At 37.7% G+C, this 19,901-nt stretch overlaps 2 protein-coding genes across 2 annotated transcripts; one reads left to right on the top strand and one right to left on the bottom strand.

Moving 5' to 3' along the window:
• The first annotated feature begins 5,270 nt into the window (after window positions 1–5,270).
• Window positions 5,271–5,684, top strand: LOC111903603 (uncharacterized). Its single transcript, XM_023899370.1, has one exon. It carries the CDS (start codon window positions 5,271–5,273, stop codon window positions 5,682–5,684), a length of 414 nt encoding a protein of 137 aa, XP_023755138.1.
• Window positions 5,685–17,965: 12,281 nt separating this feature from the next.
• Window positions 17,966–19,666, bottom strand: LOC111903602 (isoleucine N-monooxygenase 1). Its single transcript, XM_023899369.2, has 2 exons — window positions 18,758–19,666; window positions 17,966–18,598 (listed from the first exon to the last, which is right to left on the bottom strand). Exons 1-2 carry the CDS (start codon window positions 19,544–19,546, stop codon window positions 17,966–17,968), a joined length of 1,422 nt encoding a protein of 473 aa, XP_023755137.2. The 5' UTR covers window positions 19,547–19,666.
• Window positions 19,667–19,901: the final 235 nt, after the last annotated feature.

Raw genomic sequence — 19,901 nt, 5'->3', positions numbered from 1 at the left:
AATAAGTAACCGGATACAGCATGGTACTATGAACTGAGAATGGAAATCATCGCCAAGAACGGTGGATCAGATTAGTGAAATCAATATGCTCACTACCACAGTCCGTGAATATCAAATTACAGAAGGAAGAGATAAGTGGAGGTGCACTTTATCTAGTGATGGGGTTTTTCATGTTGATACGCTTAGGTTTAAAATTGATTGCTGGAACATACCATCGATGGAGACTCACTTAAGATGGATTCATGAGATCCCATTGAAGGTGACATGCTTTATATGGAGGGCAGATTTAGACAGAATACCAACCGCAAGCGCTCTACTCAAACGAGGTATTCAACTGGAATCACCCATATGCACCTATTGTGGGGCTGAAGAAAAGGATGCATCCCATGTGATCCTTCGATGCCCAATGGTTGTGCAGGTTTGGGAATGGGTGTTCTGTTGGTGTGACATCCCTAATGTTCAATTCGCATCTGTGGAGGAATTACTGAAGTTTTCATCGCAGTGGGGGACATGTACAAAGAGGAGAAAAAACTTCATCAGTATCTATTACGGGACGGCATGGCTTCTTTGGAAAGCAAGGTGTGATTGGGTCTTCAAAAAATCTAGAATCTCTCCTGTTAAGGTGGCTGACTTGGTGAAATCCACAGTGTTTCTATGGATCAAATATAGGAGAGAGCATTGTAATTTTCAATGGTTTGACTGGTGCATCAATCCTTTTTTGTGTCTATAATTTCTTCTTCTTCTTTCTTGTACTCCTTTGTCCTCCCTAGCGTCTTGCAAGGCTGTAGCCTTTTAATGATATTTGTCGTTTCAAAAAAAAAAAAAAACTAAATATATGCTTAGACTAGACGGAGTGGGGTGAGGGAAGCTTCCCTCCCCTCTTGAACACCACTCCGTGGGTGAGGGAATGGAATGCGGGAAAAAAGGTGGGGGGAGAGGGTGCCGCACTCTCTCTCCTCTTCTCATTGGTCAATTATTATTTTTTTATTTTTTTTCTTTTTATTTTTTTTAATATTTATAAAATTATATATTTATTATAAAAATATAAAAAATATATCAAAATTCATGGTTTTTAATTCCCTACAAAATTAGTATAATATATGTATGAAATATATTAAAAAAAAAGTGAGGGAAGGGCTTCCGACCCATTTCTTGGCTTTTTGGTTAGAAAAAAAAAGTGAGGGAAATAAAGGTATGGCCCACCATAAGTGAAGGAAGAATCCCTCCCACACCCTCAGGTCTTATAGGGCAGGCCACAAGTTGTTGATTAATCTAATTAATTTAGCAGCCCACTTAAAAATGTGTTTTCCGTTGAAAAAGAGGCCCAACCAAATCAATTACTCAATTTCACTTATTTGCCCTATTTCTTTTATTGTTTTCTACTGCCGACATATTGAATACACACTTCCTCTTTTGTGTATCGATACGTAGACCAGTCACCAAATATCCCTACCCTTTAATTGATCTTGATGAAGGTACGGTGAAGTTATGTCAAGCAGGCGATGGTAGTTTACGGTGGTGAAGGTTGAATCGACTAAAGAAGGAGGCTGTGACGGGTTGTTCAATCTTCCCGTCAAATCTATGGAGTTGTACGGTGAAGGTTGAAACAGCAAGTTTTGCCGCTATTTACAATATAATATGAACAAATAAATAAACAATATTTTTTTTGCTCGTTTGTCAACTTTTCTTGTGCTCTTTCAGATCTAAGAAGACCATCAACCGCAAATTATTCATCAAGTAGGAGTATGCACTTTTTGAAGAATGTAAGCCAAAAACCATTTATTTTCATCCCTACAAAAACAAAAGTATTGTTTTGTTGGAGCGGCAATAAATTGCCGGAAGTTAATCCTAGGGATGTTAAAAAGTCCCGTGGGACCCTGATCCTGTGGGGGCTCCGTCTTGTATGCGGGCATTTGTTGAAAAAAATCGGGGACGGGATGGGGGCGGGGGCAAGGTTAACCCCGTTTTAATTTCGGGGGCGGCGGCGAGAGTTGGTAGTCCCGTCCCAAAACCCCCGTGGGGGCCCCGTTAATAAATTATATAAATTGACATATGTTAATTATATAAGTATAATAAAAAACGAAATGATTTTTACGTACAAAAATTCAACAAAAACATGTTTTTAAGTTGTTTGTAACATGTAAAGTTATGTTATAAATATCTATTTGTTATCCAAAAAATAGTTTCTTTTAACCCAAGCAAGAACTTATTTTATCCCAAATAAGTTAGCCCAAAATCAATCGGGGGCGGGGGAACTGGGGCGGGGGCGGGGGTCAAAAGGGGAATTCGGAGGCGGGGGCGGGGGAACGGGAAAATTTTGGGAGCGGGGGCGGAGGATGCAATCCCCATCCCGTTTGCCCCCGTTGACATCCCTAGTTAATCCAACCGTGGAAGGAAGGACAAAGTATACATATAGAGATGATGAGATGGAAATAAATTTTTGAAGAGAAATAAAGAGAATTGATGAGTAAAGAAAAGTCGTAGATCATTTGACTTTTTAAAGGAAGTAAAAACAGGTTGGCAATCCATGTGAATATTTGACTAGGATTAAATCCATTATTTGTGTTTGTTAAATGTAATTTTATTCGTTAGATCCATTTTATAGTTTTTCAATTAATTACATCCACCGGATCAAACAAATTTAAAAGCGTAGGTGGCAATCCGTGTGTAATGAAAGCTGTTAATAACGTTTGGAGCTGGTTGCCAGTAAAAGTAAAATGTTTGTACATTATGCTATATAAGTTGTTTTTAAGACAATTTTCTAAGAGATGTTTTATTTGATTGTAAGTTAAGCTTTGTAACTTGTATTTAAGACTTTAAATATGTATGCTTTATAATATACTATAGATATATAAACATGTCTTATTTCCAAAAAACAAGATGTAATCTTGGATATATATATTGCATACGAAAGTTCCTATGTAGTAGTTATGAATCACATATGATTCCCTTGATAAAAAAAAGTATATATAGTGATACTCTATGTTACACACGATAATAATCGTGTGTTTATTTGTATTTCCCCCCTTAAAAGTGTATAAAAAGCATTGATAAAACATTTGAAAGTGTAGTTTATAAGGGTATGAACTCACTTGATTGATTGGAGAAAGCGAGATGATAATCGAGCAGAACTTCGACTTGGAAGAGTTGATTTTCTCGGGAATCTCGGGAGTCTCGGAAGTATAGAATCTTCCTTCGGAACTTAAGTGTGAAAACCAGGGCTTCGGGAGCTTAACCGCAGAGTTTTGGCAGGAGAGAGAGAGAAGAATGGAGTACCTAAACCCGGCACCCCAAGATTTCTATTTATAGTGGAGGAATTTGGGTGCCACGTCGTGGCAAAGGGTTGGCCACGTCGTGGTGGGCTGCCTTACCCTCTTCCATTGATGGGACGCCCTTAGTCACTTGCCGGGTCGTGGCCAGCTGTGCCGCGTCGTGGCAGACCTGACAGCCTCGGATTTTGAGCCTTAAACTTGTCAAATCCGTAACTTTTGCGTACGAGCTCCGTTTTCGACGTTCTTTATATACACGCATAGGTGAGAATATACTCTACAACTCTCGTTTAGACTTCATCGACAAATTTTGACTTTATTTTTAATTATTTATTTTTAACGGGCCGGGACACGAAAAGTCTGTTAAAACTCCATAACTTCTTCATCCGATGTCCGTTTTCATCAGACTTTTCACCATTGCACTACTATTGTTGAAACCTTCGATTCTCATTTAGGCTGTTTCGGCCAAAAGTATCTCGATCTCTATTTCGAGTTCTTAGATGTCTATTGCTATATTCGGATCTTGGAAAAATCATAACTTCCTCATATGAAGTCAGATTTGGACGTTCTTTTTATGTACGCTCACGGTTTAATGATATCTACAACTTTCATTTAGATACTTAAGGCTAAAAAGCTATTATATTGAAACTTCGCGTTTTTCGTTTAATCGGTGTTGTCGGTTTTTTCGGAAATCTTAGAATGGTCATAACTTCTTCGTTATAACTCGGATTTTAGTGTTCTTAGTTTTTCTGTAAACCTTGACACAATATCTAGCATAATAGATATCCCTATAGAGACTTTTGCACATTTTATTTTTCAAAGTTAATTTCATTATATCAAAAGTGGTTACAATACTTGACTTTTTAGGTCATTACATAGAGTCAAAATATCGGGTTGTCACAGCTAGTCCAAAATAAGTTGGACCAAACTCACAAATACACAAGTTTATTAAAAAATAAAAATAAATAAAAAGTATAAAGGTCTAAACATTTAGGAGTTTAAATTTATAAGAAAAATGAGAAAAACTGGATTTAAAATTGAAATGTTCATTTCTCTTTTAAATTTAAATAAATAAATAGGTTATATTTTATGAATTTTAAAATTAGAAAGAAAGTTGAATTAATAAATAATTTATAAATTTATAAGAAAGGTCTAAACATTTAAGAGTTTAAATTTATAAGAAAAGTGAGAAAAAATGGATTTAAAATTGAAATGTTCATTTCTCTTTTAAATTTAAATAAAAAATAAATAAGTAAAATAATTAGGTTATAATTTATGAATTTTAAAATTAGAAAGAAAGTTGAATTAATAACATTAATATACATTTATTATTATATTTATTACAAGTATTACATTATGAATTTCGAACAAAATTTATATATATATATATATATATATATATATATATATATATATATATATATATATATATATATATGGAATTATATATATATTTTTATATTATTGATATAAATGTTTGTAAAAAAGGTATTATAAATTATAAAAAATAAACATTATACGTTATTCGTTATATGTTAAAAAAATGAATAACTCTTTCTTGTGATTAAAAAAAAAAATTCATGCTTAATAAAAGAATTATTTTGATGTCACTTGTAATCTTCTAGTTCTCTATTATTAGCTCTCTAAAAGTTAAATTACCTTTATACCATTAGTTTTCACTCAATTTTAAAGTCCTTCATTCTCGCCCTTTAAAATTAGCCATTTCAGTATATCTATGGTTTTGATATTAATACAATCCATAAATATTGATTAATTCGATTCTCAAATTTTGAATGAGATTTCATATTTAACAAGATGTCTCAACGGTCTTATCTATTTCTAATCATTTTCCTTCCTTGAATCCCACATAATTGTTATTCCAGACATGCATTTTAGACCCATCACCAATTTTCCTTTTTTTTTTTTATTTTTTTTAAACGGCTCACATTCATCAACAAAATTCTGTGACAACAAAGTATTAAATAAACGCCACTTGTGAAGATGAACCGTCCAAAACCTCCTGGGGACATCGGCGGCTGGCAAAACGTCACACATCGCCAGAATCGATCATTGGATAAGGGGGTATCCCAGGAAACCACAATCTTCATCTCTAATCTCCCTGAGGGTTGCACAAGTAACCTATTATGGAAGATATTCAAATCCTTCGGTCACATGTCAGATGCATACATCCCACAACAGAAAGACAACGCGGGAAATTTTTTTGCTTTCATTCGGTTTCTGAAAGTCAAAGACTACAATCGGTTGGTGGATAATCTTAACTCTGTGAAGATTGATGGGGCAAAAATTGCGGCTAATATTGCAAAATATGACAAAAATGGGAACCGAATCTGGAACTCGCATGAAAGAAACAGTGGTGCCGCCTTCCCTAAGAATGTTCCTAGATTTAATCATTAGGTACATAATCACACTCTTAATCCCAATTCAAATAGAACTAGTGGTAGAAGCTATAAGGATGCCCTTCGTGGATCCTTTCCCGCACAACCTTCGATCGGCTCAAAACCTTTGAAATCGATTACCATTTCCCCTGAATTTGGCGTTCAATATGGGTTATGGAAAGAACGTTCCTTAATAGGTGAGGTATGTAATATGAAAAAATGGACAACTTGGTGGTGGGTTTAAAGGCGGATGGAGTCACAGACATTTCTATAAAATTCTTGGGTGGCCTACGGGTTTTGGTTATCTTCAAGAACGAGACGGATGCTAATAAATTCTTGGCCAATGGTAAACCCATTTGGTCTAATTGGTTCACCTATCTCGACATATGGAATGGGCAAGATATTGAGTATCAACGTGCTGCTTGGTTAAAAATAGATGGAATTCCATTTAATGCTTGGGATAGCCAATGCTTTGAATCGATTGGAGTACTTTTTGGTAGGGTCATATCACCTGCGGCTTCTCCACTTGAAACTATGGATTTGTCTGCTGGATGCATGTGCGTTCTGGTCAAATCGTTAGAGAGAATTGAAGAAATGGTGGATGTTATGTGGCGGGAAAACAGATACAAGATATTTGTATGTTGAGGAGTCTCCGATCAAAATGCATACCGGTGATAATTTCCTTAACTCCCCATCACCTTTGCCGACGGAGATCCTCCCGGACCATGTGGGGGGCGACATGGCGTCTGTGGTCATGGAATCTCGTTTTGACTCTGATGACGACAATAATGCCAATTTAAATGCTTATGTTCCTACTTATCTTGGTGCGACTGGAAACAAGGTGGGTAATATTTTATTGGATTCACATGACCAGGACCAGCACAGAAATCATTCACCCCGCTCCCGAGTTCAACTTAAAGAGAGAAAAGAAAGAAAATGGGAGGAAATGAGAGGAAAGTAAGAGAAAATGGTGCTCCCGAGTTTCATTAAAGGAAAGAAGTGGAAGGAAATGGAAGGAAAACTTTCCCTCCTAACTTTCCTCCCGATTTGGGAGGATTTGAAAAGAAAGAACAAAATGTTTAATTTTCCTTCAATTTCTCTCTAACTCGGGAGCACAAATGGCAATTTCTTTTTCCTTTCTTTTCTCTTCTTTTCTCTCCTTACTTTCTTTTCTCTTCTCTTCTTTTCTTTGCTACAACTCGGGAGCGGGGTGTTAGTGGAAAATAACAGTGGGAACCAAACACCAGGTCGCATGGATAATCCGGTGTCTACTCCATCCGACTTGGAGAACAGGGCTGGTATTTCGGATCCTCCCCCCATTCCTGATTTCAATAGATCTGTTTCCGCCTCTGATTCTCTAAACAATAATTTTGCGGATGCCAATAAAAGACCTTGAAAAAAATTCCCTCTCAAAACCCCTGTCCGACTACCACACTCCCTCAAATTGAAAGATACTATATGGATGCCACGTTTTTCTCAATCAACCTCATCTAGACCACCACAATCACCTCATAACCCCAGATTCAGCTGCCCCCCATCCTTAATCAGGCAGATGTGGAGGTAATGACACTTTGGTTATTGGCAATTGTCTAGGCTTTAATCTTGATGGATTTGAAGGTCAAGTGAAATCTTTGGTACTGGAGAATGGCGTCAACACAATTCCTCAATGAATTTCTTATCCATTAACATTCGCGGTGCTGGAGGTACCCCTAAGATGGAGTGGATACAAAGGCTAAAAAGGTCTCACAAGCTTCAATTCCTTGCCTTCCAGGAATCTTAGTTCACAGATTCATCTCTCATCCAATTCCGGGCCTCGGCTTTTGACTTTGCTGCAATCAATGCATCCGGTAGATCTGGGGGAGTTTTTTGTATTTGGAACCCGATGCTCTTTAGGCAGAAATCGATTATTCGTAGGCAACATTTCATGGTGGTTGTAGGCTCTTTGCAAGGGTGTAGAGATGACTTAATTATCGCCAATGTATATGCTCCACAAGGGCAATCTGAAAAAAACATACTATGGGCTGATCTCACTTCTCTAGTCAACAATTTGAATGGTCTTTGGATCTTATTGGGGGATTTTAACGAGTTAAGATCCCCGGAGGAAAGACTTAATTCAACTTTTTGTAAACTTGGTGCAAGAAAGTTCAATAAATTCATATCGAACGCAAATCTGATGGAATATTCCATGGGGGGCAGGAAATACACCTATATGATGGATGGTGGGGAAAAGCTGAGTAAAATTGATCGAATACTCGTGAACCCATGCTTTATGCACAGGTGACCAAATGCAGCCCTCACAGCGTTGCCTCGTGAATACTCGGATCACTGCCCTCTGGTTTTACAAACAACATCAATTGACTTTGGTCCTTCTCCTTTTCGTTTTTTCAACAGTTGGCTATCATACCCAGGTTTCTCTGAGCTAATCTTGGATACCGTCTCATCCTTCCATTTTATCGGGCCTCCGGATAAATCTCTAGCAACCAAACTACGGAAAATAAAAGAAGTTGTTAAAACATGGAGGATGCAGGTTAAGGAAAATGAAGCAGAGGATATCATGAGACTCAAACAGTGGGTATGTGACTTAGATATAATTGTTGAATCAAGACCCCTGTCCAGTGCTGAATTGGAAAATCGTATTGAATGGAAAAGGAAAATACTCGAACTGGAGCATCGTCAGAGCATGGACCTCAAACAAAAAGCTAGAATTCGGGCAATTGATGGAGATGAAAAATCTCATTTTTTCCATGGTATTATCAATCATAATCTCTCAAATAACAGGATAAATGGTCTCTCGATAAATGGTGTTTGGTCAACTGATCCGGAGGCAATTAAAAATGAGATTTTTTCTTTCTTCAAGGATAAATTTTTTGAAACTATGAACTCCAGACCCTCCCTTTCTTGCAATTTTAACAAAACTTTATCAAGACCTGACGCATCATTCTTGGTTGAACCCTTCAGTGCAACTCTTCATTCATAACTCTTATACCCAAAACCAGTGACCCATTGTGCCTGTCTGATTACTGCCCCATCAACTTAATTGGTTGCATTTATAAAGTGATCTCAAAAGTCCTTGCAAATAGATTAAAATTTGTCATTGGATCTGTGATTGATGAGACCCAAACTGCATTTATTGCCGGAAGAAATATCCTTGACGGACCCCTTATGATCAATGAATTGGTATCGTGGTTGAAGAAGACAAACAGGAAGGCACTGCTTTTAAAGTCGACTTCAATAAGGCCTTTGACTTGCTGAATTGGTGTTTTCTTGTCTCTATCATGGAGCAATTAGGTTTCCCGCCACGTTGGAACCAATGGATCATGGGTTGCCTTCAATCGTCAAGAACCTCAGTTTTGGTAAATGGTGCTCCCACCAAGGAATTCATGGTGAGTAAAGGTGTTAGACAAGGTGACCCACTATCTCCTTTTCTATTTGTAATTGCCATGGAGGCTCTTAATGCTGTCATGTATAAAGCATGCAATGTGGGGATTTTTAAGGGTATTTGTACTCCTAATATGGGTCCGACGATATCCCACTTATTTTATGCGGATGATGCTTTATTTGTTGGAGAGTGGTCTCATATTAATCTCTTAAACCTTGCAAGGATTATTCGATGTTTTCACTTGGCTTCTGGGCTTGGTGTAAACTTTACAAAAAGTAAAGTCGTTGGGGTTGGAGTGGATGCCTCTGTTGTCGCATTTTTCTCCCGAATCTTAAACTGTCAGTCCGCCAACTTTCCTTTCACTTATCTTGGGTTACCAGTGGGGGCGAATATGTCTTTTATAAAACACTGGAAGCCAGTGGTTGTCACACCCCTAAACCAAGAACGGCGGAAACGTTCTGGGGCGGAGGACGTCATGTACAATATCACAACAATGAAAAGTAGTAAACAAACAACATCATCCATTGCATTAATAATATAATTTTAATACAAGTGTTCTGTCAAATTATAATAGACACTAAATAATAAATCAACATGAAAGATGCGTCTTGAACCAGCACCATCTTCCCTGAACCTTGCATCGGTATTTGTCTACGGTTGACCTGAGGATACAAATTATTTTGAAAGAGAGTATCAGCTTTAAAGCTGGTGAGATCATAAGTATTTTAGTGTCTTAATTTGTAAGTAAGTATTTGTATGTGTATGGATTGTAAGTATTAAAAATGTATATGAACTGTAAGTATTAAAAGTGTATATGAATTGTAAGTATGAAAATGTTTGTAAAACAACTGTAAACGTTTAAAAAACCCTCGAAATCCCTATGATTCCTACTATTATAACAGGGAGTCTTCTACCAAGACTTAACTGATCTATATGTAGCCTTCTACCAAGGCATCTAGTGTCTGTGTGTGTCTCTTGTAAGAGTGTGTGTTTTCCCAAGTCTGACTATCATTAACCAAAAAGATAGTTGCTACATTACCGTGCGTCGTGTGAATGTTCACGAAGTGAATGTAATGGGAAAATGAAATAGTACTATGGTGTAGTGTCGAACTACAACCGTACCAATTACCTAAAGTCTAGGGTAATTCTTCTAAGTATTGTAGCATTTGAAATAAATAACTACATCAGTACCCAATTGCCTTATTTGAGGGATAAGGTATAATGTGATGGCTAGATCCCAGGCTAAATGCTCCCCTGTCAAAGGGATTTTGGGACCCACCCACGACCCCTGCATGTATGCAAGCTGTGAGCATCCACATTACTATGATCATGTATACCCAATATAACTATCACAATTGCGTTGTGATTCATCGGTATAGTTAGATCCTGAACTTGTTCCATGCTATAGCACCTAGTGACGTCTGTCCTATGTATATGTAAGTGTACTCATGTAAGTGTGATCATGTATTTGTACTCATGTAAGTGTGATCATGTAAACATATCTCTATGTAATAGTGTAGTAATGTACTGTAATGTTCTAGCTGTAATGTATGTTCTCTCTATCTAGCAAGTATTGACTCATGAATGAACCGGCTCATTGTATGATATCGCGTTCTAGTAATAGTTCTAGTATCTTCCTAAACTACCCATATGGTAGTTTACTAGTAATCTAACTGGTACATATGGACATGGATGTATACCCTTGCTACCCAAGGGAATTGGATGAACTGGAAGGACCTTTATGACTATATATGTACACATGATATATAACTAATATTTAAACGACCTCCGGACGAGTACCCGATATCCCACCAGACCACATCCGAATCGAGGAAAAGGAAATAGGGTGGATAGCCTTCCTAAGTCCTTTCAACATTTCTTATATAACCATACATATATAGGCATGCAATTTATAATATAAAAGCATAAAATAAGTTTTGTAAAACCTTTAAACATAATTATTATGTAAGAAAAGATCGACTTGATGTCAATCTATAAAACGGTTTGAAGGCATGGATTTGATAAAACAGTTTAGTATAAAGAAACATTTGTTTGAAACACAATTGTAAATAAGTTTGAAATGAAACATACAGAGTATAAGGTACAGTGTAATAAGGAGTTTTAAACACATAAAGTGTTTATGAAAAACATTTGAAGGAAACTGTTTGGTAAAACAGCGAATGAGTAGCCAATCATTTGAATGCTGCTTATTAAATAACATGTGATTGATATAATAATTAGCATAATTCTACTTGTACCCCCCCATAAAACATTTAAAAAACAGTTAAAACATTGATTAAGGGGTATGAACTCACCTATTGTGGGTGATACGGATGAATTGAAGAGGTAGGACTGCTAGGTGTCAAGTGAAGACTTTAGACACACACAATGGTCCTAATTACATATGAAGACATATGTATATAAACAATTAGTGATTATAACACTAATTAAACATGTATAAACATCCTAATGCGAGGAAAACACTTTGGTCAAGTGCTAGGAGGCTAATGGGTTGTAGCAAAGGAGTGCAAGACCTCATACGAAAGTTTATGGTCAAAAGACCATGTGTGTTGGAGTTTACGGCCTTGGGACCACTCCCCCATGGGTTTACGTCCGTAAACTCATGGTAAGGAGTACCATTTGATGTTTTGAGGTTCCTTGCTCATTGGTGATTTGTTCTACAATAAGTTCTAGCCATGTGGAAGCATTAGGGGCACAATATCACCCCTTTATAGAGTTTACGGCCTAAGGACCAATCGTTATGAGCTTACTGCCGTAAATTCTATGGGAAAATGGTTTCTTGGATTCTTAAGGTCCTTAACACTTCAAGGATATGATCTAAGTTGGGTTCTAGGCATAAGGAAGGAGTTAGGGTGTCATTTGCCCCATTTATAGGGGTTTACGGCCCAAGAACTTGTCTTGGTCGTAAACTCCTTTGTCCTTGTGATTCCTTATGATTTCTAGGCTATAAACACATTAGGGAACATGTCTAAATTGGTCTCTTGGCTTAAGGAAGGCTTTTAGGGCATTTTGGCACATAAAAATGGAGTTCACGGCCCAAGAACTTCCTTGGTCGTGAACTCACTTCTAGTCTTGATTCTTAATTGTTTTGTGGTCTAAACATGTAGTGGTAGCTTCTAGGTTCATTTCCAAGGCTTTGAGGGACATTGGGCACACTTTGGCCCTTAAAAAGGAGTTTACTCTCCAAGTGTTCTTGGGCGGTAAACTCCCAAATCTTGGGGGTTTGATCCAATTTTGATGTTATAAAACACAATCTAAGCTATATAATACAACTAGATAGAAGTACTCATGATTTGGGATAAAAACCCGAAGATCTGTGAGAGAGAATTTGACTTTTATTCCTGGGATTTTTTTGGCAGAAAATGGTTCAGATTTCTATATATAGTCCTGGGATTTTTTTGGCAGAAAATATTTTATTCCCGGAATGAACTCTAATATCATAGAGTATTGGAATAACAGTGTTTCACAAAATCCTAGTGCATCCACTCTCCTAATATCTCCTTAAGTGCTAATCCTGAAATACTCAAACTTATACCCAAAGTTTGAAATTTCACTGTAACTCTTCTAACTTCTATTGGCTTGATATGGTTTGTTCAGAATGGAAATTTCGGGTTGTCACATCATCCCCCTGTTCAAGGGAATTTCGTCCCGAAATTAGAATTTAGGAAACGAAGTAGGTACAAATGATCGAGTCGTGAGGAGGAAACTTCCTAATCGATTGGTTCTAGTGCTCCTACGTGAAATCGGGTTCTCGGTTGGTATCCCAACGAACTTTCACTAACGGGCGATGGTGTTGCTTCGTCCGCTTGACCTCTCTTTTGAGGGTCACTACGGTTCTAATACGAAGGCGTGGATCTCGATGAGTGGACTTACTAAAGTCCTAACGGAAAGGTATAATTTCACGATCGAGACACGAAGAGTAGAATGTACGTTACTGAATTCGCGGAGTAGGTCTAGTTTGTGCGAGGTGCAGGACTGATTCTGGTAAGAATCTTGGAGGTCCTAACTATATTGGCTTTAGCTTTCCACACGATACGAAGCGTATTAAGCCATTCCCAGAGTGAGTTTTTCCTAAAGAATTTGGTCTCTCACTTGGAATTCCAAATGTTCTTTCTCTTGCGAGGAGTTTTGAATGAACTATGACAGTAGGTCTGTAAGACCTAGAACTTGGCGAATGTCTGTCCACGTCTCTGGTGTCGAAAAATTCTCAACGGTTTTGACAAATTGAAAGGGTACTCAAAATTTCCCACATCATTAACAGTGTGCCTTAGGAAATTTTGACTCTTCAATTCCAAAACTTGTGTTCAAAGAACTTAGCGAGAAGTATCTCCGAGGGTAATGCTTCCGCGGGTTCCTTCTTACTATGAGGGTAGATAAGTAAGTTGTTACATGGAGAATGACGAACTAATCCAAGTAAGAAAGACGGACTCTATTCATTTAGCTCGTGAATACTGTGGGCGTATTGGTCCTATCCGAGGGGTATCACTACGGACTCGAAGTGCCCGCATCGAGTTCGGAAGGTAGTCTTCCGGACATCCTTCCCTAACACTCGAACTGGTGATATTCGGATCTCAGATCCATTTCTGAAAGTAATTCTTTCCTTGCGTTTGCTCAACCAAATCATTTATGCGAGGCAGAGATAACGATTTCTACTGGAAAATCTTGACGGAGTCCTCGATAGCTGAGGTACATACAATGCAATCCGTCGATCTCTGGAAGAATATGACCGGGGTTCTCCAGGGTGAGAAACCTAGTCTTCTAATTCTATTTCTGTGTAGTTCACTAAGTTGTATGTACTGTTCTTGTATCTCCGTAGGTGTTTAGACTATAGGGGGATCGGTTTACAGGAGTCGTACTGGGTTCTAAGTTTGTTCACATGACGATGTGATTACTCGTAGGCTTGGGCAGTTCTCCGTCCTGAAGTTCATATTAGAATTCATACATGGTTTCACAATCATAATCTCGTGTATACGAGTCGTATATAATTAAGATTGAAAAGGTAGTCGAATAACTGATTCTTCTTTAAGCTCACATCCTATTAAGGAAAAAGAAGTTAAAGTGGAATCATCAATTCTAAACATGTAGAACCTTGATTATATATCACTCTTATGTATACATTCCTCAGTGATAGGTCAATCGTATGGATCCTTGGATTGAACTTGACGTACTGCACGAGTGCTACTGCGGGGATTTCTTCGGAAAGAAAAGAACTATGAGGTACTCCATGCATGAGTACTTCGGTGTTCTGATATGACGGCTTTGCTAAAACGACATTTACTAGTAAAGAGATGTACCTATGAAGCTGGTATGGTGTGGATCAAATTGAATCTAATTGTATGATAATGTCGGAATCATACGGAAATTTAAAGACATTAGATTTGAACATAAGACGTTTACAGACAAAACACAACCATGCAACCATCAACAGAGTTTCAATACTTTAGACTTACAACAAGACCATTGCTGCGAATGAGGTATACTACAAAAGACAAGTATACGCAGCACGAGCATCCTTATACCGACAGGATCTCGCAAAAAGGTAAGACTCTAGTTGCACCAGTTCTGGATAGTTTATAAGTCTGTTACAACAACACGCCTAAGTTACATTAACGTGGTTCTGAAGTAGGTTCTCCTGCAGCTGTGATCCTGAGAATCCTCCCATCTGCGCCAGAGTTCTTTACTATAGGGCAATCCTTCTTGAAGTGCCCTATCTCACCGCATTGGTGGCATGACTGGCTAGTACTTGCATTGGTGATGGGAGTGTAGTGTTTAGCCAGTGTTATGTGGACACTGATGGGTTTTAGTCCTAAGAACATCCTATGTGCTCATACAAACCCTAATGCTTGGATCTAGGTTTCTCTATTGTAAATCCAAGTTATCCAAGACTATAAACCCTAATTCTAGCATACAAGTAATCATATTAACATAAGAATGGGTTTAAGATATTACCTTGATTGTTATGTAGCAATAACAATCCCAAATCCTTCTTCTATTGACTTTAGAAAGCTTAGAGTCACAAATGTCACTCCTCTAATGGTTCACAAACACCAAGAGCAAGAGAATGAAGAGGAGAGAGAAAGGAGGCTGCCCTAAAACATGTGAAACCCTAGAAGGATGCTTAGCCACAATTTTGGGTCATAAGGGATCTATATATAGGAGGCTATTAGGGTTATCTAATAAGGAAACCCTAATTTGGATGCTTAAGCCCTAAGCAACCCATAGATTCCTTTCCTTAAGGCCTTGGACGATTTCTTCTTGGGTTTCCCCATAGAATTCGTCCACTCCTTAATATAAGGCAATCCATGGCCCAAATTGCAATTATCTTATAATTACAATTCCAGTCCCTTAAGTTTAATTAATCTCTTTTAGTCACAAAACTAATTACCAATTAATTATTGACTAATATTAATTAAACAATATGATTTCTCCTTTAATATATTATTCTCATAATATATTAATAACTCATATTTAATCCTTTCTCTCCATAATTCATCCTATCAAGTTGCTTTGGTGAAGGCAACCCAAAAGGACCATGCACAATCGGGTCAAGTACATACCAAAATAGTTATGGACTTAGACACTAATCCAACAGGCTCCCACTTGGATAAGTCTAATAACTATTATGCGTATGACTTCAGATCCTGATCTGCAATCGTAGCTTTCCAAAGCCGCTGTCAACTCTGATCCTATCAGATACGCGTGTCCTTTAGATAAGGGATCATATATTCCTCCATTCTAGATATCATAAGACATGATTTCTAATCATTCTCTTTGTACTATTTCTCGATTTCCGATTTATGACAACTGACTAATTGAACAAATCAAATTAGACCTAGCCCGGCCGAGCATTTACGTTTGTCATCACTAAATCATCGAGGGGCCCAAAAGATATCGCTTTTATCCTACTTTGGATAAAAGGAATGGATAAACTTTGATTCAATGCTCGCTTGCACTCACTCACCGAATCACACACAACAATATGTTTTATGACACCAAGTTACTGGTGCGTTTACATATTATCAATGTGCAACCGATTTGCAAGGTACAACGCACACATCTCGATTTCCAGAATATAAGATGTTATCGTCTCACCAATCACTCGTGATACAATCCATAGAGTGATCCAAGTGAGTGTGGGTTTAATCCAATGCTCAAATCATATTCATAAGCACTCATGAACGTTGCAGCAAACATTTGCTTATGTCTAATACTCTTTAGACAATCCACACACCAATTCACGACAGTCTTTATTCATACCTACTTCCAACATATGAACGACTGTGGCCCGTTCGAATAATTTGACTGTTCTCAACCAATATCACATGCATGTCAATGAGATTAACTCTCTGGATCAGTTCTTATCTATATCACATGCTTATTTACAATCCCCGTTACAAAAGAAAATCACGCATGCCATAATTATGACCACTTTATGGTTCATCTGGAAGGCAAGAAATGGAAGTATCTTCAAATCGGTGATATCATCACCGGTTCAGGTTGTAGCTGAAATAAAAGCAAACGCTTTTCTTTGGATAAAAAATAGAGGCAGAGAATTCTCTGTAATCTGGAAAAAAATGGTGTTATTTCCCATTCATGCTTCAGTAGTTGGTTGTTAGGTGGGTGGGGGCTGGGAAGCTTGGTATCATTTGGCATTATGTTTACTGCAGCATGTGTGAGTTTGGTGTGTGTATCAGTTCATTGGGTAGATATAATATAGGCTTTTGCTGCAGTTTAAACATTTCTTTGGGGTGTGTTCTTTCGTGTTCATTGGGTTTGGGTGGGAGGGGTTTACACGTGGTGTTGGCGTGTGTTTTTTGATTGTATGGATATCATTTTGGTGGTCAATTGAATCCCTTTGTGTTGGGTTGTTGTCACAACTTGACGGAATTCATATTTACAAACAATGTAAATTGTTGATCGATTATACCCATGGATGGAAGATATTGGTGTTGATCGTTGAGTGTTTCCGATTTGTTGGATCTCTGATATTTGTGTCTGAGATCGCATAGTGAAGACCTAATGTTTGCTGTCAGATCTGCCCTCGTTTTGCCCTATGGATAATGCTTTTGCCGCAGTATTGAGGTGGAATGTAATTACCCTTCTTGGCTAACCGATGTTGGTGACTGAGTCTTTGAAGTATTGGACTTTCGGATTCTACTGGTCTTCCCTCTCCTTTCGTTTTCATTTGCTCTTTTGTTATGTTTAACATCATCTTCTTCATTCTCGCTTTAGTTTAAGTTTTGTAATTTTGTTTGTTTTTTTCTGTTTCTTTCGTTTTTGTTTCCTTGTACTCTTTGGTGGTCCAGCTACCCGCTAGTCGGTCACTCTTTAATAAATTTCGCTGTTAAAAAAAATAAACTTATAAACAAAACTTATATCTTTGTAAAATAATAAATTTTTGCAAATCTTTGATTGGTAATTATGATTTAAAATTAACTATAATGTTTTTCTTTTTCATCAATGATTTACACGTGTATTAACCAATTCTATAATATATACAAATATAAATTCTATAATATATACACATATAAAAACTGTATATATTCATGCCACCGGTCACAATCGTTGAGCCCCCATTCTGTTCAACTCACATATACATAAACATGGTATACGTAGATTTACCAAAAATAATAAGAATAATAATAATAATAAAGATTTGTTATTTATCTAGACGATGATACTAGATGAATATTCAACGAAATTATAAATGTTTATATATAATTCTTTTTAGTGGATGTGGATTTATTTCCAAACCGTTAAAACAGAAACAATATATTTTCATTTTTAATTCAAAACACAAACATATTTTTATTTTAAATCATCAACATATTTACTTTGTTAATTTAAAAACATTACTTTATATTTTAACCATCTAAAATAGAAAAGTATCTTTATTCCATTCAATTTTTTGGGTAGAGAGACTGATGTAGCCGGGGAATAGCAACCACTAAAAGTGGGTTAGCCAAGCTGAGGTCGTCTTGATTTTCAACAAGCTTAATCCCCGACTCGTTAGGTGGCGCCTCCCAGGTGAACGCTTGAAGCATTCTTGCTAACAACATCGTCGTAATTGTTGAGCCCAAAACCACTGCTGGGCAGCCACGTCTCCCAGTGCTAAACGAAAGCAACCTCAGCTCATTATCTGAAAGAACAACTTGCTTTCCTTCTGCATCAAGATGTCGATCTGGGTTAAACTGCATTGCATCTTTCCATATATTTGGATTTCTTCCCAACCCAGGACGACTTAGCAACACATGACTACCCTTAGGTATGAAGTAACCGGCAACAGTTGTATTCATCATTGAAACATGTGGTGGATTGAAAGGGTCCAAAGGGTGCAGCCGGAAGGCCTCCTTGATGCATGCTTTTATGTAATTGAGTTTGTGTAGATCTCGCTCTTCGACCAGACGTTCACGACCTACCTCATGGTCCAGTTCCTCAACCGCCCTCTTTAGGATAGTTGGTTGGTTGAGCATTTCTGCCATCGCCCATTCTATTGCATTGGAGGGATTATCAACCGTGGCTATCATTAGTTCCTAAAATCAGGCAAGTCACAAAACACAAGAAAAGACTCAGTAATATATATTAAGAATTAAATGAGAACCTCCTATACAAGAGATTGTTCCTAAAATTTTCTACGTTGTTGAAAACAAATCATCAAAAGTAATTACATAGAAATGAATGACGAGTCTTACTATAATCTGGGCTTTAATCTCCTCAGCCGTAGGCTTAGGGCTTTCATGGTTGATAAGAACGTCAAGCAAATCATTTTTTACCTTTCGCACTCCTTTGTTCCACATCTGAATTCGTTCATCAATCAATGGATCTTGATATTTACGAACTCCTTGGATGGCAGTCCTCACGATCTTTTCATGGCCATCAAAATCTGTCTTCCCTCTCAACCATGGGAAATAGTCAGTGATGCAAAATGCGTAAAGATACTTGAGCATGGTGAAAACTGACGCCACATGCTCAGTTTCTTCTACACCTGGCCCCCCATCTTCCATTCCGTCCCCAAAGAACCTTCTCCCAAATATCATATTCCTCATCAAGTTTCCACAAAAGTGTTGGCTGACGACTCGAATATTTACTAACCCTCCTTTAGTTGCGGTATCTTGTTTTTCTATTTGATTGCAAATGTACCTAAGCAAGTGATTGGCTTCTTCGTCTCGTTTCGGTTGGAGCCATTTGTGTATCGATGCTGACAGGATGACCTGGATCACCATTTTTCTCATCTTTCTCCATTGTCCCCCAGATGGGGAGAGAATGGCTGTGCGATAGCCATCACTTATCAGATCAGCTGATAATATGTCAGGCCTTGAAGAAAATACTTCATCTTGCTTTCTTAAGAACTCACATGCTAGGTTTGGACAGGAGACTGGAATGACATGCGTAGATGGTCCTAGCCGGATGCAAAGGATTGGGCTCTGATATTGGGCCATGAGTTTATGGATCCAACGGAATGTTGGCCGATTTAAGAGCATTTGGATGGTGCATCCGATGAACGGTAAAGGGGTTGGACCAGGTGGGAGTGGATGCTGGTTGCATGTAGCTTTGTTTCTAAGAAACTTCGCCAAGAGGAAGAGGATAACGGTGAGGATGACTGTTAGAGGGTTTGTTAATGATGATGAAAGAGTTGCTATTGAATTGGGAAGCATGTTGAAGGAAATCCCGAGTATTGGGACGAAGTTATTCATTATTGCAATGCAAAATTGGATGAGAAATGGTATGATTTTAAGATTGTACAATTTCTAAGGTATTTATAGGCCAAATATTTCACTATTGTACTTTAACGACAAAAGAACTAAATGAAAACCAAGAAAAGTTGGGAGAAGCTTG

Source organism: Lactuca sativa, chromosome 8, assembly GCF_002870075.4.
Source record: "Lactuca sativa cultivar Salinas chromosome 8, Lsat_Salinas_v11, whole genome shotgun sequence".
Classification (NCBI taxonomy): Eukaryota; Viridiplantae; Streptophyta; class Magnoliopsida; order Asterales; family Asteraceae; genus Lactuca; species Lactuca sativa.
Note: the sequence above shows the minus strand (reverse complement) of the source record. Positions and strands in the feature narration are given on the sequence as shown.